This window comes from Dreissena polymorpha, chromosome 6, assembly GCF_020536995.1.
Source record: "Dreissena polymorpha isolate Duluth1 chromosome 6, UMN_Dpol_1.0, whole genome shotgun sequence".
In the NCBI taxonomy this organism is placed as follows: Eukaryota; Metazoa; Mollusca; class Bivalvia; order Myida; family Dreissenidae; genus Dreissena; species Dreissena polymorpha.
In genome coordinates, this window is record NC_068360.1 from 32,499,379 (window position 1) to 32,519,896 (window position 20,518).

Here is a 20,518-nt window from a genome sequence, read left to right on the forward strand (position 1 = left end):
GCATAAAACCTGAACAGTCTGCGAGTTACTCGCAGGCTATTCTGGTTTTATGCTGGTTGCAAAAGCCATTTTCACTTTGCTTCTTATGGGGGAAAGGGTTAATAACACAAGAGCACGGCATAACGGGTGCCAACACTCGGCTGTGGGTGCAGTTTTGAATAAATGAAAGCTTGTCAGATTATTTTATTTATCTATTTTTAGAGGTCACAGTGACCTTGACCTTTGACCTCATGACCCAACAATGGGTATGGCGTGTAGAAGTCATCAAGGTGCAGCTACATAATTATGATGTTTCAATGTTGTAGGTGGAAGCACTTTCATTTAAGAACCAATGTTAGAAAGGTTAACTAAATGTTAAGTTTTATCACGACGCAGACGGCGGACGACACGACGAGCTGGCTATGACAATACCTAGTTTTTTTTTCTGAGCTTAAAAAATTGTCTCAAAGGCAAACAGATACGAGCAGTTTAACACTCATCTGCAAGCAAACAACTTTTCACTATTTAAACAAGTATTAAAACGTATGCGGTATACTGCATCCTGTATGTTGATGCAAAAGTAACCATTTCCATAAATTTGATCTCATCTGAGTAAACATTCTTGAATGACTAACTAGCGTTGACTAAATTAACACCCAGCCGTAATAACCTGAGAGCCATCAAATATCTATCTTACAAATTAACATTTAACAGTTTGAGGCTTTGACATTAATGGGACATAATATAACTATGTAAGATTTGCTACAAATTTGTGTCCTCTGTTGTACTTTATGGTACACAAGCTACATTTCTTTTGTGTATAACTAGGATGACATTGAACTTTTGTATAAGAAAAGTATTACACTGTATAAAATTAAATTCATTTAATGCTTCATTTCACCCTTATATCAAATTATGATAGTTAAATCTTATGAAAACCGTAAATCCACGAATATAATAAGCCCTGTGTATAATATGCACCCCCGAGTTTGGTCAAAATTTATTGGTAAAAATTGAAAATCCGAGTAAAATACGCACTAAAAAATCAGTGTCCGAAATCAGCCATTTCCAAAAAAATGTGTCAATATAATTTTGTGTTGTGAAAATAGCAATCAATTTGGTGTTGTCAACTATCTGTTTCACAGTAATACCCCAGTATATTGATCGGGATGTGTTATAGTGTTGTTGTCATGACAGTTGCATAATAAATATCTCTGTCAATTGTTTATATTACCATTGATTGTTACCGATAACACACGGGCCCCTTACTGACATCCGGGTCAAGCAGTCATAATTGCAAAAGAAAGAAGCAGAGACGCTGTCTTTTGTTTTCACATTTAATTCAATTCGACAATATTCAGGACGATAATAATTATAACAATAATAAAGTAATAAGAAGACAAAATGGTTACTTCCGTTTTTATAGTTGTCTAGATGAATTACTTTTCCGAAGTGTTACAAACTCGATACTTTAATTAAACTTAAAATACAATTAAACCGCTCGTGTTTTTCATGATTTTTTTAATTGAAATACGCTGCTGTCATTAAGGCTAGTTTAGGAGTAAAAAACAAATCAATTATCACCTTTCAATTTAATTCGGCAATAGGCAGAAAGGTGTAATAGACTCTATTAGCTTCATAAAACTAATTATTTAATTACCACTCTTTACTTCCGATATGGTCAATATGCGGTAGAAAGATAAATAGTGGTCAACTAAGAAATATTTATTTACGGGTATTGTCAGGTTTTTTTTTCATTTGCTTATCTCTTTATACGACTTAGCGTCCAGTCGCTATTTTGAAGGCAGACGACGATATTAACTGTGTATTCAAAGTATACAGTGTCTGCGCATGAATGACCCAATATTATCTGATAGCTCCTCCCGTTCCCACGTTTCATTCGACAACATCATTTCATGTGTAAGCGAGCTCAATGTTGATTGGCCAGCTACCATGCGCACTTCAATAAAAATAAGGTCAAGCGATGTCTCATAATCGGGTACAGAATGGGTTTCGTTTACTGTTTGAATTGCTTTCATTAAAACATAGAGACAAATATAGAAAACCAGTCCGATATAAATGGCGGATGTTTTCAATTAAATTTTTCTAGATTTTCGCATTTTCGCAAATAAGATTTTTATTAAGCCAAATTCTCAATATTTTCGCAAATGGCTCAAATGGCGAACGACAGCGAGAGCCCTGTTGCACCCCTTTGATGTAATGGTGTAATTCAAAATGGCTGCCGCGAAGTGAATAACAACGATTAAGTTGAAAATGTGCACAGGAAAATTTTTGTTCTGCTCTAAACTCATATATTATACGCACCCCCTACTTCAAGAAAAAATCGGCAGGTAAAAAAGTGCGTACATGTATTATATTTGTAGATTTACGGTATTTCAAATGTTAGGCAAAATTAGGCAATTTAAGTCTATACAAAAGTTTTACGCTCCGGTATCCAAAGTTACACGTACAATTTTTGTTATAACAAGGAATCCATGTAAAAGAATATTCAACTCAAATGAGTGGCTTGAAATATATCACATGCCTTGATAAGGTGAACGATTTCAAGTGCCTTTGGACAAAAATCCCCCTCTTAAGTTTAGTTTTTATCAGAAAACCAATCAAAAGATAAGCTGTCCCCATAAAATATCCTAATAACATGTCAATAAAATATGCGCAAACACTATGTCCGCAAACATTATATACAATACCTGCTTTGTTTTGGCAAATAGGGCCAGATTTTTTATCAACTTTTGTTTTCAAAGTATTTTGAAACAGTATTGAATTTATTGTGCATATTTGGCTAGAGTGGTGGTCAGGTATCATAGAATGCATGATCTTGCTGTAATGCAGTATTCCTTTCAAAATATTATAAATCTTACCATATCACAGTGTTTTTTTACCATTTTGGGAATGGGACCGGGTCCCTAATTTAGATTGGGAAAATTTGTAGCATCTTGACTTAAAATGGACAATTAGTGTTGTTGATTTTTTGGTAACAAATGCCTCAAAATTGAAAATACAATAATTCTGAGAAAAAAAAACAAGCAAATTCATTGAATTGATATCCCCCGCTAATATATTCTGGACAAAAAAGTGTTGTATTTGACACTCAAAAAAGCATTTTTTCATGATACAAAGGACCATAAATCCGTTATTAACAGATGGTGTACAGTGCCATTTGGTGTGCATCATCCTCTTATCAATATATATACTCATACTAAGTTTCAATTAAATCCGCCAAAGCACTTCCAAGATATGGCTCCGGATACAAAAGTGCCGGACGGACGGAAGGACGCAAAGACGGACGGACGGAAAACGCCAAAACGATATCCCTCCGCCTATGGCGGGGGATAAAAACTGGTTACAGCCAAAATTTAAGGAAAAAAATCTGACAAATCTTTAGCAAAATGTAGTTAAAGTATAATTATTCATTTTAATTAGGTATGACAGAATTTGTTTAAACACAATGATAATATCTTTTTCATTAATTCTGAAACAAGATATATGGAGTATATATTGTGCCAAAACAACCCCAAAAAAGCCTGGGGATAATTATGAATAAACCTTCTCAGGCCTAATTCTACTGCACAAGTTAACTGCTCATTGTAGTCTATGCTTTGAAAAAAGTCCATGGTATCAAAATTAATTCTTCATTAAGCTAAATATGTGTGTTTAATTTCAATATTTAACTGCTCAGTACAGGTAATTCAGATTTCTGACCCTACAGACATTAAATATTTCTGCTACCATGTCAATAATATTCAGCTCTGTACTGTTCTACTGCTAAATATTACCTCCAGCACCATACAAACACATAACAAATAATGATTATTGCAATGCAGTGCAACATGAATACAATGACAAGATGAATACAATGACAAGATGACTAAAGGAAAACCAGTGTAGTGTACTGACTGCTCAAAAATACCAACGCCCTAAAATATGAAGATTGCAAATATTTACTTAAGATGTATCCGCATTTATAACAGTTCAACCGGCAGTAAAAATACCCCATAGTGTTCAAATTTTCAACAACACCGCAATTTTAGAAAGATATTGTGTAGAATTTCCTCAATGCATGAAAGATGTATGTAAACAAAAGGATTTAGATACTGTGAAAACATTGCTCACATACATCTTCATTCTGTTGTCATTTTTACTCAACTGTGACATAAGGATGAAGCATCCAAATAATTTATTGAACTGCTTTGATACATAGATACCATTGTTATATACTATCTACATGTACATGTATATGACATAAATTATGAGGGATCGAGAATTATGGTGATCAATGTGGGAAAGCTTGGTTACTGGTTGCTGCAAAGTATTTTAGAATAGCTGGGTAGGGCAAATTATTATATCAAAGCATTCATTTAAATCAAATTACATCTACTTTGACATTGACGATTTCCAAAAAATAATTGATGTGTCGAGCAGCACAAAAAAGAAGCAGAAGGTGGGGTGGGTGCACTTTACTACATGGGCAATGCCGCAAAGTATTTTGCTTGTGTGTTTTGTTATTTCACTGGTGTCCCAAAGGAAATATGTAGGACAGCACATGTATATTTAATCTTTGGTCCCAATCCCACATTTATTATGTTAATTCATACATGTATGTTATTTTATATAGTGTAACCCCATTTTATGTTATAGTGTAACCTCATTTAACAGTACGCAAAGATTATATAAAGCCTTTAATGATTTTATGGCAATATATTCTTTTGTATGTCGTATTGGAACTCCAAGGTGAATGCTGATAAGCATTTATTGCAAAACAATACACTATATGAGTTCATTATTGTTGTGCAGGTAGAACCTATACCTATTATATTTCAATTCACAATAATATACAAGAATCAATTCAGTCAATAAATTAGGCAATTTAATTTCTCGCAAAATCTGCTACAACTCAATTGGCACAAAAAAAGAAGTAACATGCGTAGTCTTGCAATACATAAATTGTCCAATAATATGTAAGTAAAGAGCAATTGTACTTACTGAAACAATTAAAGTACTGATTCACTTCAGTAATTATAAGCAATAAATTAACAGGAAGTAAATGACTTTTTCCAATTATGGTATGGTAATTAAAGAAACCCGAGATCAATATATTACTAAATTAGTGCTTGTCATTGTCATATACAATACAATAAAACACCACTTTGAAATTACAATGTACAGAATATGCTTTATTCTTTCCACGTGAATGTAAACCATTGAACAACAAATATAGGAATACACATCATACATTATACTCCTTGATTCAAGGCAAACATGTAATTATGCGTTAAACTTCAAACGAAAGAAATACACATGTAATTTATGTTTAAAGATATGTACAGTTAGTTTAGATACGCAAAACATGACATTTATGATTATAAAATTAACAGACTTTTTTACAGCCTTTAAAATAAGTTTTAAGTCTTTTGCCAAAGAATAATAAAAAATATAACTTTAATTTCAAATTATGTTCCCTTACCCCACAATGGATTAAATACTCCAATATTTAATGAAGCTTCAAGACAGTTTTGTCAATGTTTAACATAATAATGTACCAGTATAAAATATGAAGAAATGCACCAGACATCTAATGATCTGTATTTATATGAATAATTCTTAGGCAATCACATGTTCAGAGCACGCTCTCATACATCAGCTATGCCAAGAATAACTAGAGCTTATGAATTCACATGGACAATACCATAGCATGTTCTAACATTCGTAGAGGGATTACTTCTAGACATGAGTTAGTCAAACGTGATTTTATGCTCCTTTAATGTGACTTTATGCCAATCAAAAGTCCCTGTCCAACAAAAATAATTCAATTTATGGTGATTTGATATCAGTTCTTAGGAGAGAAATTAGGTTTAGTCCACTGAACACTATTCAGTAAGTTAACAAAACATTTAAATAGAATAGCTCTAGGTGTTTAGAGAATGTATACTTCACTGTATGATTGTAATGAGACACAAGTTACAAGTCCGGGGGATTCACATGCTATTGCGCATATACATGTAGGAACATCACAAAATCATCACAAAATCATTATAATTGGTCCAATTTAAATGATTTTTTTTATTTGACAAAATAAGATGTCCTTTTGAAGAAATTTCCGTATATTTTTATATTTATATTATGTTTGTGGACTAAGATTTCACTTGCCCTAATAGAAGTGAAGCAAAAGTAAATCATGTGTATCATATTCATCATGTGTATGACTACATCAAAAGTTTATAAAGATGTTTGCTGGACAAGTTTTTTCTACTTCCTATCTTTAAAAAAAATCTTTTTAAATGTCACAATGGCAAATCTAAACAAAAAATATTTGTAAAACATGTATGTCCCCGAAATGCAGCAAAGCATGCCTGTGACTTTAGATCTCTTAATTTGACGATCTTTAGCTGATTATCCTTTTTTAAGACTACCCAGCATACTAATGTATAGGTTGCTAAGAATTTCTTACATATTTTGCAGAAACCAATATCATACTTTGCCCTGATGACCTTAATTTTAAAAGGCATCTTATTTTCAACCGAAGTTACAACTACACCAATTTGAATTAGCAAAGGTCAAAGTGTTCTTGTGACCTTGACCTGTTTTCTCAAAATCAATATGCATCATTATTTCCTTGTAAGTAACTAGCATGAAAGTCACATTGTACAAAATGTAGATGATGGGAGGTCAAAGCATTCTCTAAATCAGGGCTTTTTATCTTATTTTGGGGAAAAAGCCTGGCTTTTTTTGAGGGAAAAAATAATCGCGCGAAATGCTGGATTTTAGGGAAAAAAAATCACACGAAACGCTGGATTTTGGGGAAAATAAGGAAAGTCTAAAATAATCAATGTAACATATTTTGCTGTTTTTAAAACAAATTCAAGGCAACAGATAATTTAATTATGCAATATGTTATATTTTCTACACTGGATCAGGTTAACTTATGTATTTGAAGTTAAAAAAAAAAAAAAATGGGGGGGAATGAAGTCTGGGGCAAAATTTACCTGCTGAGGGGAAAAACAAGAGCTGTCAGAGGACAGCACGCTCGACTATTCGAGTGCTTGACAGTATACCGTAAGCCATCATGGGGAAATTGTTCATATTCAATAATTTATAAGACGATCTTTCAAAAATAAAAAAAGGAAAAAAAAAAAAATTTATTTGAGGGGGTATAATGTGGGGTGTGGTCATTTATTAGACGATCTTTCAAAACTAAAAAAAGGAAAAAAAATTGGGGGGGGAGGGGGGGGGGTAGGGGGGTTGAGAGGGGGGAATAATGTGGGGTGTGGTAATTTATTAGATGATGTTGAAAAAAAAATTGGGGGGGGGAGGTTGGGGGGGGAGGGATTCTGGGTAGGGGCGTGGGGTATTGTTTGGGTGGAATTCATTGTGGTTTCAGGTAAGCGTTGTTTTGTCAAAGTAATAATAAAATGTGATATAAATAAAGAAGTTATGGCAATTTAAGCAAAATGTTCAATTATCTAAGTGTAGAAGGGGCCATAATTATGTCAAAATGCTTGATACAGTGGTCTGCTCTTGTTTATAGGTTAGGGTCATGTTAGTAAACAAGTATCCAACATATAAAAGCAATATGTCAAAGGATATAGGAAATATTTGGGGTAGTACACAAACTTCAACAAAAATTTATCAATAATATGAATATTCTTAGTATAAAAGGGGCAATAATTATGACAAAATGCTTGATAGAGTTGTCTGCTCTTGTTTATAGGTTGGGGTGATGTTGGTAAACAAGTATGCAAAATATGAAAGCAATATGTCAAGGGACAATGAAAATAAATGGGGTAGTACGAAAACTTTAACATTTGCTGCATATTCTAAGTGGAAAAGGGGCCATAATTATGACAAAATGCTTGATAGAGTTGTCTGCTCTTGTTTATAGGTTGGGGTCATGTTGGTAAACAAGTATGCAAAATATGAAAGCAATATGTCAAGGGACAATGAAAATAATTGGGGTAGTGCGAAAACTTTAACATTTGCACGCTAACGGAACGGAACGGAAACGCCGGGGTGAGTAGGATAGCTCCACTATATATATTTCACATTTAATAGTCGAGCTAAAAATCCGAGGGGAAAGGGCCGTTTTTCGGCGGGTCCCAAAGAAGGAAAAAAAGCCCTGCTCTCAATATCATGAAGAAATAAATTTCTTGATACAAGCTCCTGCAGTGTTGACATTTGACCTGGTGACCTCAAAATTATTACGTGTCTTCTTTTTCTCCCATTTCACTATTATACTAATTTAAATGAGCATTAGCCAAAGGGTTATAAAAAATATAGTGCTAAATTTCCTGACCTTTGACCTTAAAATCAATAGGCGTCTTTCTTTTCTCAGAAGTAACCACTATACCGATTATGAGACAGAGAGACAGACCACTATACCAATTATGAGACAGAGAGACAGACCATTACAAACAAACTATACTTACTATATTAAAAAAATTTTTTTAGCCAATGTATTATTTAAATTGTCAATTTATTTTGAAATGCCTTTTTTGAGAAATCCTGTAACTTCTTAATTATATGCAGTGTTATGTTACTTTAAAGTAAACTTCGTAATATCATGAAGTACTTCCTTGATGATGATCAGCAGGGGGTTTATACACCTGTACAAGCCTATAACTGGGTGGAGTTCATAATAACCCAAAAAGAAATGAGAAGTCCTGATAACAGATCCGTCAGAGATCCACCTTGACAATAAATTGTGTCATGTCACAAAAGATCGTTCTTTTCGTTGCATTCTTGACTGGGCTGAGCTGAATTTAAAAGCATTTGAGACATAATTTCTTTCCCTTTTGTTAATTTAAGACGCTTCAATTCTGCACAAACAATGAAATTCATCCAAAACTCAATGTTTAGTAATTTGATTTATTTTATTTTTTCAGATTTGAATAACAAATGTTGAGTATCAAAACTTTAACAAGAGTAATGTTTTTAAAACTTAACATGAAGGCCTAATTCTACTAATCAAATTTATAATATTAAGAAATTCTACTTAGCAGTTGAGCAAGTTTGCCAAGCGGGTGTAGTAAATGATAGCAATACATGTACTTACAATCAATTCATGATAGTTATCAATGATCAAACACCCCATCAAAGCCCTCTATCAATAAAATTGCTGCAGCACTTGAAATTAAAACTATTAACACGCAGTTCTACACAAATTATAAACATTTTAATACATGTTTAAAAGAAATTGTGAGTCTCTTGAGATTTCTATCAGTAACTGCAAGCCTTTCCATAGGGCCATTGATTAACCACGTGAATTTCTACCAGTATATTAAATCTAGATACCCCTGGGCCTGAATTTCCATAGCTGGTGTACCCACTGGCCCTCTACAAATACTTTGATTGTCCTATTTATAGCTCTTAAGTAATGAAAAGAGTATTGTACTGCTAAGCTGATATCAACCTGATACAAAAGTGCCTGATATAATATTTTATATCAGATCAGTAGGTATTGATATCAGTCCATTTTTGTAGGTATGTCATAATACTTGGAATCAACTATGATTGCATCATTTTTTGTCAACATGAATCAGATTCAACATCATTTTAGACTTTTGAGACACAAATAGCAATAAGAACATATCAAACTAGGAATGTGTCCTAAGGACACAACATTCAGTTTTTGTCTATGCTGGTTGACATGTTTCAGCAATCTAGTACCAATACATTTTTAGTTAAAAGGGATTTAAGATAAAACAAGAGATGTGTTTGTCCGAAACACAATGCCCCCTAATGCGCTGCTTTGAAGCCATATATATGACCTTTGACCTTGGAGGATGACCTTGACTTTGACCTTTTACCACTCAAAATGTGCAGCTCCCTGAGATGCACGTGCATGCCAAATATCAAGTTGCTCTTGCACAAGATATGACCAATGTTAAAGTTTTGGTTAAAAAGTTTTGGGACACACACACAAACACACACACATACAATGACAAACAGGCCAAAAACAATATACCTACGATCATTCGATCCGGGGGCATGAAAATCATTTTTTGCTAAAAAAGGGCCACATTAAACTATGTTTGTGTCGAAAATATCTGAACCAAAATATGTAGATGAGCATGTTTTCATTCAGGTTAATATATATGCAACATTTCATCCCTCTAGCACCAATACTTTATATGTAACAACATATACAAACAAGAGATGTGTTTGTCAGAAACACAATGCCCCCTATGCAATGTGCAGCTTTGATTAAAAAAATTACCTTTGAACTTGAAGGATGGCCTTGACCTTGACCTTTCACCACTCAAAATGTGCAGCTCCATGAGATACACATGCATGCCAAATTTCAAGTTGCTATGTTCAATACTTCAAAAGTTAATCGCAAAACTTTAACCAAGGTTAAAGTTTTGTGACACACACATACAATGACTGACTGACACAATGACAGACAGACAGGCCAAAAACAATATACCCCCAATCTTTCGATCCGGGGGCATAAAAAGTAGAATGGACATGGAGACGGACGGAAAAAAGTGAATATACATGTATTATCCCCTCCCCCTGATTGCATAAAAATGTATTTTACAATTATTAAATGCACATGCTTATGACATCATGATTAACATGTACAACATTAGAATACATATTCATTTCCAATAAAAAAAATGCACAGCTGTACCAACATATTTGAATAACATGTATTCATAAAGAATGTGAGAGTAAAGGTATGATTTACACAAAAACATGTTATCATTGGTCCTTTAAAACTTGGATAAACTAGAGTTTAATTCAACTATACATTGTGAATAACACACACATCTCTACAAGTATAAGAAGTTTTCTATAATGGCACCGGCTTTCAGTGCCAAGGTGTTCACATAGTCAAAAGACACGCCAGAGTTATAAGCATTGTTAAAGATGTACATGACTGTATCATGCTATTTACTGACATTGGAAGGCACTTAACAGAGCATCGTGCAAAAGTGATGGAGAGAAATGTTCAGATTTCAGGAATATAGAATACCCATAATAACTATGCAAGAATTTAGCGGAAACCAGTGCTCACGAAAGCCTCACTTGTTATTAGAAATACAGACAACTCCAAAAAAAGTGTAAGTGTATATTCTTGCGTAACACATTCAAAACATGAACAGGACGATTCAAGTAAATTAAAGTATATCGAAGCTGCAGTCCACAGGCAAGAACAAGATGCTGGGTTCAAAATACGGTACTCAGGTGGCCCCGGTGGAAGCCTTGTCAATCAGCATTCATATCCCCATTTAAAATGTCTTAGTTCAAAATAAGGTTAATTTCCAAGTCAAAATGATGTAAGGTGATGTGAATGTGCTGGAAGTATCAAAGCTGTTAACAGCAAGGATTTAGCAAAGATTATTGATGTTATCTGAATGGTCACTTTGGCTTAACCAAGAAAATTAACCTGCTGAATTAGTTCAAAAGAAGGTCAATGTCAAAGTCAAAATGAGTTAAGGTAATGTGGATGTGTTGATAGTTATAAAGAAATCATCAATGCATAGAATAAAAAAGTTTGTAGAAAGCATTTTTATCTTGGGTTAAACAAGAATGTGGACCTTCTGAATCTGATTTATATTTTATCCAAAAGTAGGTCAATGTTTTGGTTGAAATGAGGTCAGTTGACATGGGTACATAGAAAATGTTCATAGATAGCATTGATACATGCATCAAAGCTTTGAGACACAATTGAAATTAAGTATTCTAAGCAGCTTTTGAAATGTTACCTAGGGCTCACGCTGGGCTCAAATTTAAGGGAGAAGTGACTTCTTCCTGAACACTGATTTAGGGAGAAGTGAGGAGACTCTAGGGAGAAGTGGAGAGACTCGGACACAAGGGTTTGCATGTAGGGCGTTACAACACACATATATGTGTATCACATTATTGAAGTATACCACTGTAGTACACATAATTATATTTCTTTTGTGTATCTTAATTTTTCCAGCAGTTCTAATTAACCAAGTATTAATAGACACGACAGATAAATAACTAAACTTTTACTAGCTCTATATTCAATCCATTTTGATGTAAATATCATATTATACAGACTAAAGTATTTCGAAGATAATATGTTTATGAAGCAGTAGATAACATAAGCTTAATAAATCTGTCAGACCAGATAAATATTTATGTTTGATATATGACATTTAGCATATGCTTTCTTAATAATTATTTGTTATTTTTTATAGTCGTTCCAATTGCAAGTTCATGTGAATACAATTCGAAATATGATAAGCACAGCGTCCGCATCACCCCATCTGTATTCTTCATTCTATTTCTTCTTTAAAGAACTTTGAAATTAAATTATAATCGACGAAAAATAATGTATCGAAAAAGACAGTCCGAAAAATTGTACGCATTAGGCACATGACACAAATTGTGCATATTGTTTGACAGCAAAAAATGAAAATCTGAAACCTAGCAAATACGTAATGAATATACAATTTAATTGACAAATTGCTTTACAATAGCATAGTTTGTGGGTAAAAAAACAACTTAATTATCACCTTTTAATTTCAAACGATAATCTGCAGAAAGGTGTAACATCATCGACATAGATCTAATTATTTAATTATCAACCTTTTGCTAATTCAGATTGATTGTCGGTAGAAATGTAAAGTGATAAACTTCGAAAAAAAAAATTATTGTTAGGCTCCTTTTTATTTGTTAATCTTTAAATACAACGTTTGCCATCGGCCGCTATAGTGTTGGCAGATGACAATATCAACTGTGTATTTCCAAGCATACAGTGTCTGCGCATGAATGACCCAATATTATGTGTGAGCGAACTCAATGTTGATTGGCCAGCTACCATGTGACTTGAATGCTGATTTGACCAATATCGATCGCCGATAAGATTAGTTCGGAGGTTGGGAGAATCGGGGCGGGGTTTACCTCAAATTAACTGTCGCTCAATTGCGACACGCTCCGAGCTGCGACAGTGTGTATTGGAAAATTGAGTTAGACCTTGTCATCGAGAAAACTGGATGTAAACAAATTCCGATAAGAGGGAGACTGGAAGTCGCATTTTATCAACAATTTCTTAAATTTTAGGCGACGTTTGGCGTAAGAAAGCGACTTAGTCGCTCACGTCGCCCCCTAGCGAGAGCCCTGGTTACAAGAACAGCCAAATATCAGGAAAACCATTGTTCTGAGTAGTTTCATGACACTGGAAAAAAGGGAGTGTTCACAATGTTTCACTAAAGCAATACAAGGAAAATTGTCCAACCCCGGCGCCCATGTTTTCAATAAATGGATTTTAGGACTCAGTTGAGATATCATAAAAATGTTTTGTGCAAGTTTCATAAAGATTGGGAAAGTACATATAGCCTCTTGAGTGTTCACAATGTAAATGTTGACAACTTACTCACGACTGACAAATGGCTATAAAAAAAGCAAAACATGAGCAAGTTATGAGCAAGTGAGCTGAATTCTTTGTATTTATCCAGATACATTCAAGACAAATCCTTGGCTTTAGAAAAGAAAACAAACATATATATTCTTTATTTCTCCATCCACAACAACTAACAGGCCTCAATTCAACTGCAGATAAACAAGGAACAAGAATGCCTCCAGTCTTGCACTGAAGATCATTGACAGCCATTCGGATTTGATACAGTGAAATGCTAGCACAGCATATTGGATGCCAGTTGGAGATTGAAGGTAAGGCCATGCGTTACTCACCAAACCCAGATTAAGGCTTTCCAACCTGACTGGATTCAATTGTCTATACTGAACCTCTTCTTCTTTACCCTTTATACATTTAAACAAACATATTTTTAATCATGCATGATGTTTTTCGCATGCATTAAGAAAAGGGCCAAAATATATTCTGCAACTTCTAAATTCTATCCTGATTGATAATGATTATATACTGGTCAAGGGCCTATGACGGAAGGAAAATACCTGGTATGGTAACCATATGCATCTTTCTGTTATTGTAAATACAAATTTTCTCAAAATGAAATTGCAAGTGAATAAAGTTTAGCATTTCTTCTTTCCATTTCATTCACTTCAAGGACACAGAGTGACATTTTCGTGCGGCCCGAAATTACAGCACATAATAATGCAGTATTAATGCTTAAGTTGCCAACCATGTTTTAAAGTAATATTACGCAGAAAAAAATGTGGACTTTAAAAAATTCACCATACATGTATGAGGAAATGTCGCCCTCTACCATAATGGCAATCGACAGCTGGAAATCCTGAACATCGCTTATGCATATAACCTTGTTTTTGCTTCAAATGTGCAAAATTAATTTTACTCATTTTTGATTACATTAGCTTGTACAAATAAGTCCCCAGTTTGATAACCATGATTTTCCAGCTAATATCACAGCTGATTTGAAAACAATATTTGAAATGGAAATAACTGTAAACGATACAGAGAAAGTGTGCATTATCGATCCATTCATTACAAATAAATAATGGACCCATAGCAGGCCTTATATGTTTTGACTTAAAAAGCATAGAGTCCATAAGTACCCAATATGACATGTAAACCAAAGCTACAATGCAGTAATCGCTGTATTTCTTTAAAATACTTCTCACAGTTGATAATAGCATTCACAGAAATGGCTACAGGGATTAGTTGAATGTTTGTTGCGCAAGATTGAATGAAAATGTAAAGGATTCAATCAATTATTCAGTTTTTTTGGTTATTGGACCTATAAGGCTATTGATCCTGGAATAGTATAAAGGAATAGTTTTACACAGGGTTTCCGACATTCCAATATGGATTTCAACCCTTACACCGGATGATGATGATCATTGATGATGATGATGTTGTTTTCTAACAACCAAGAAGTTATGCATTTGATTGTATTTTGATGTAGTTATTTCAGTTGAGAATTTGCATTTTTAAAATGATACACACTAGTTCAAGTGCTGCCAGAGTCAAACTCTTAGTTATATACACACAACTAATGATAATATGATTTCCAAGTTATTTCACAAATGTGGGTGGGGAAATTACTTCCTGTATTTCACGTTACGATTCATCTCGGTGCTGTTAGAGTGTGCAAATAATGACGCTTCACATCAAACACGTGTTTTTCAATAAATTACCTGGTCTCTTATTCCTGCCATTTTCGGTCAGCTATCGATAATATTTGTATCGTGTAAGTGTCTGTTTTCTGTTTACCCGTCTCGCACCTGTCAAATGAATATAGAACTTAACATCAACCAAACCAATACACTATTCCACGTTCTGTTGGTCTGGTTTTCATAAAATCTCCACTTTAAATTCGGTCCCTAATTGTTTTCTCTGAAAACCAAGTCATTGTTTATCTTGTAGTTGTAGTGTTGGACAGATGAAAATAATATCCACAGTATCCACCATCTTGATTCAAGGGTGTGCCCTCGTTTTGGATCGACAACTTTAAAATTAGTGCGATATGTTTTCGAAATGTTTTAATGATTTATACTCGCTGCGTGAAAAAGAATTCTAATTTGTTGTTAAACCACATTATTTCACGGAATAATTCTCTTTAATTAAATGTGGTATAAGCTATTGGAAAAGCGGATGAATAACTTTCAGGTATTTGACCTTTGAACTTTTCGAAGTTGACATGTTGTAGTGTCGACATTGCAAGAGAGACAACTCGTATGCAGACTAGTGTAAAATGAGTTACCATTGGTTTCCGTTTGAGGTTTTTGACCTGCTATGAGCTTCATAACATTTATTTATTTATGTTTTAATTAATTAATTTATTTATTTATAATAATATAAAAATTCTAGAGATTTTTATTTTTCTGGACCATTAGTAGAGATCTTGTAGTAAAACACACTGGATGAGAACGACATGGGTTGTTGCGTTCCTCATGTAATAACATTCCAATCATAAAGAATCATAAGGCCCGAGATCAAACCCGGACAGGAATTATTATTATTCAAAGCAAAGACCAATAAATACGTCTTTGTTCAATGGTCAATAACTCCATAAAAAATCAACGTTGCGGAACGACCTGACCATACCACAGGTGGTTAGCGTATATATACGCTTATATATATATATATATATATATATATATATATATATATATATATATATATATATATATATATATATATATATATATATATATATATATATATATATATATATGTGATAGTGAATTTTTTTTTTTCAAAGTTAATTTTTCGTTATAATATGATTATTTATCATTCAAAATGATGTTTTCACTAATTAATATCATAGCCACACGCTAACCACCTGTGGACCATATACACTAAAAGGAAAGTACATACAATGTTGCATCAAATTTGATAACTCATATGTTTGATCTCGCGCGGAAACAAAAAAAAATCATTTAACACATGACTTAATAATGAGCAAACGGATAATATAGAGGATATTTGTTGGATTCGGTGGATTATCGATTTTAATTCACGAGTGATCATAGAAAATAATATTTTCACGAGTGGCGCAGCCTCGAGTGAAAAAATATTTTTTCTATGATCACGAGTAAATTAAAAACGATAATCCACCGAATCCAACACATTTTCTTTTTATTGTATGCCCTTTTTCACAGTTTATATACATTGTTAAAGAGTTTACTAAAGAATTTCGCTGGGATATTGACGTCATTTCGTCAAAAAATAACGTCATTTCACAGTAAACAGTGAAAATTATCGATAATTTTCACTGATAATTTTCAATGTTTGAAACAGTGAAATTATCAGTTTTAATTCACTGATATTTTTCTATAAACCACTGGAAAGCATAAAATAAAACTCCTTAAAGATCATTAAACCAGAACGACATGACAACGTAGCTCATGTCCACTCTCTTTACAGGAATAATGCATCGTCAAATTCGGATCATTAGATTCTGAAATCTCGCGCAGAAATGGACACACCTTCATGAAAATCCAGCGCACCGGAACGATCTAACAACGATACGCACGTCCATAGTTTGATACAAATGGGATCCTTCGTTAATGAGATCTCGCGCGAACTTTTAAACTGACGATTGAAAAAATAATCAAAGGGAAATACTCAGTGAAAAATTATGGGACCGGAACCACCGGACAAGGATGCGAATGTTCATCCCAAACTGAAAGGAATGCCAAATATGAAGTTTAATCAAATTTTGAGCATTAATGTCTGACATCTCGCCGCGTTAGCGAAAAGTGGGACGGACGGACACACGAACATCGAGTTAGACGTAAACGATTACCGTGTTCATTTGTTTCAGACTCAATTCCATCATACTCTGACATCGGATAGGCGAACATCCCGGCGGTGTTTGGGAGCATACGTGACATACATCATCCGAGATGCTCAAGAGATCGGAGCATGACAGATCGTGGTAACGTAAATAGAACACCATGTTACTGTCGTCTGGAAAAAAACATTCATCAACTCATCATGCAACCGGGGATCAAAACTGGACACTCGCGGTTTCGATTTCGTTAATAGATTTATTTTGCAAAATCATTTAAATTCTTAACGAATTTTCATGTATCAAACCACAAGGACCACATGACCTTTTTGGTATGTTACATTATAAAGCGGTCCTCTACCTAATTTGTTCAAATTGGTCATCCCCTGGAGTCACATGGCTAATTTAAATTAATAGACGTTGCGCTAATGCACATACATAAAAAAGCGAACAAAGAATTCAAATCTCAAGCATTTCAATTAATTGGGAATTTAACTTTTATAATTTGAATGTGAATAATGTATTCATAAATATTGGAATTGAGGATTAATTTAATTAACATTAGTTGTAACTTTACTCTCTTTCAACTATTCCATTTGATATTATTTACTTTTAAAAAATTGGTTTAAAATTTTTCTGCAAGTCAATTGTTGAAGTTTAAAAACTCTAGTATTTCATAGAAATTCTATTAATAATAATAATTTGTTTGCATAGCATGAAAACACTATTCTCTATACTGTTGACATGTGTTGTACATGAGTCTCGCTCTGGGAAAACGGGGCTTAATGCATGTGGAGTTTGCAAAGGCTAATCAGGGATGACACTTCCCACTTTTATAGTATTTTTCGTTTAAAGGAAGTCTCTTCTTAGCGGTAAACCAGTTAAGGCGGAAAGCGTCGTCACTGAATAGCCTGTACGCACACCGTTCAATCGACTAACGCAACGTCTGTGATTCATCCATCGGCTGCGGTACTCTATACATGTCGGTTTAAAGCGAAGTGTAAGTATTTCCCTATTCTTTATATTTACCTATTGAATTGAACAGGTTTGCGTGTGTTCTTTGAGAGCCTAAGTAAGAAGGACTTTGTGAACGTAATCCCTACCTTCATAGCTGCTTACTTTTAAAGAAATCCGTTAGAATGTGGTCAACAATCAGACAAAATTCACCACTCTCTCTGTCAAACTCTAATTACACAGGATTTAGACCAAAGATAAATATGAACAACATTTTATTGAAATATTTAATCATTTGTCTTCGGTTATTCCAAATAACAGCATCCCATATAAACACGCAACATTTTTATCAACGTTTAAATTCGAGTGGGGTTTGAAAAAACGGCTTAATTAAGACAACGGCCGTGGCTACTTATTACATGGTCATGCCATCGGCTGCGAAAATAAAATTATGCTCAAGCCATCGGCTGAGGCAATGAAATTTGCCATGATGAGATATGGACGTTACTCATTGACCATATTCGATAGAACTATCATATATTTTGATCACAAAAACAGTTTCAAGATTTTCGTTCGTATTTTGATATATCGAAGTAATGGAAACTTCGACCACATAAGTTCATTCGCTTCTCAAATTTGAGATACAAGGTTTTTCTTAATTGAAACGCATGAATGCATTTACAAACTTTAAGACAGCTACATGAAGATTGAAAGTAATGTTGGAATCTCCTACTGGAGAGCTTTCAGCATCGTTTTTCACCTGTATCTAGTTATAACGAGTCAGAAGTGTACGTCTTATAAATCGGGTTACTCGAATATCTTTTATCTCGAAATAATTTGCATGGTTTATGAACTTCGACATTTCGGGATTCCACTGTACTTCGAAGGAGATTGTCAAATGTGTTTGGCATGCGTTGTACTATATGATTTTCTTCTATCCTTTTGTTAAAATAGCGATAATTATGGCAATACTCTTATTACGAGCTAACTTTCGATCTATATCGGTTGCGGCTTTCTTTCAAGATTGTACTATTTGGAATATAAGGACCATGGATAATTCATATGTGATTTGTCGCGGTACGAATGAAAATAGTTGAAACTGTACTCACACATTCAAATAAATTAACAAGTTGAAAGTTTAATTATCACGCAGATACGGAGTCCGGATAGTGTCATCTATAATCTCGCCCTTCTTTCATCAAGGGCGACACACGACACACGAAATGATACACGATATTTTGCGCGACACACGAAGCCACACACCATATTTTGCGCGATACTCAAAGCGACACAATATGTTTTGCTTGACACACGAAGCGAGACAATATTTTTGCGCCACACACGAGCGACACGCGATATTTACCACGATATATCGCCTTTTGGACTACCTACACAAGGGCGATATTTCGTGGTACATCATCGCGCGTCGCTTCGTGTATCTCGCAAAATATCGTGTGTCGCTTTGAGTATAGCGATAAATATCGTGTGGCGCTTCGCGTGTCGCGCAAAACATAGTGTGTCGCTTTGAGTATCGCGCAAAATATCGAGTGTCGCTTCGTGTGTCGCGTAAAATATCGTGTATCTCATTCGAAGTACAGTGGAATCTCGAAATGGCGAAGTTCATAAACCATGCAAATTATTTCGAGATAAAAGATTTTCGAGTAACCCGATTTATAAGATGTACACTTCTGACTCATTATAACTAGATACAGGTGAAAAACGATGCTGAAAGCTCTCCAGTAGGAGATTCCAACATTACTTTCAATCTTCATGTAGCTGTCTTAAAGTTTGTAAATGCATTCATGCGTTTCAATTAAGAAAAACCTTGTATCTCAAATTTGAGAAGCGAATGAACTTATGTGGTCGAAGTTTCCATTACTTCGATATATCCGTCTTCGGCATAGCGAGAGTCAAGTGTACTCTACATGATGCATAGACATATTGCGTGTATATGACTTGTTTCAATAATGTCAAAGTATGAGTTATTTAGAAAGAAATCCACTCCCCCATCCCATTTTATATCAAAATACGAACGAAAATCTTAAAACTGTTTTTGTGATCAAAATATATGATAGTTCTATCGAATATGGTCAATGAGTAACGTCCATATCTCATCATGGCAATTTTCATTGCCTCAGCCGATGGCTTGAGCATAATTTTATTTTCGCAGCCGATGGCATGACTATCTAATAAGTAGCCACGGCCGTTGTCTTGAGCCGTTTTTCAAACCCCACTCGAATTCAAACGTTGATAAAAATGTTGTGTGTTCATGTGGGATGCTGTAATTTGGAATAACCGAAGACAAATGATAAAAGATTTCAATAAAATGTTGTTCATATTTATCTTTGGTCTAAATTTTTTGTAATTAGAGTTTGACAGAGAGAGTGGTGAATTTTGTCTGATTGTTTGCCACATTC

At 34.2% G+C, this 20,518-nt stretch overlaps 1 protein-coding gene across 1 annotated transcript in view; it reads right to left on the reverse strand.

Annotated features, from left to right (window-relative positions):
* Positions 1 to 15,539, reverse strand: part of LOC127835565 (serine/threonine-protein kinase 24-like) — a 63,826-nt gene extending 48,287 nt beyond the window's left edge. The window contains exons 1-2 of the mRNA XM_052362000.1: positions 15,049 to 15,539; positions 13,666 to 13,734 (exon numbers count right to left, since the gene is read on the reverse strand). Coding sequence (XP_052217960.1) covers positions 13,666 to 13,734; positions 15,049 to 15,069 — 90 coding nt within the window. The 5' untranslated portion in view covers positions 15,070 to 15,539. The remainder of the gene's footprint in view (positions 1 to 13,665; positions 13,735 to 15,048) is intronic.
* Between the last annotated feature and the right edge of the window lie 4,979 nt (positions 15,540 to 20,518).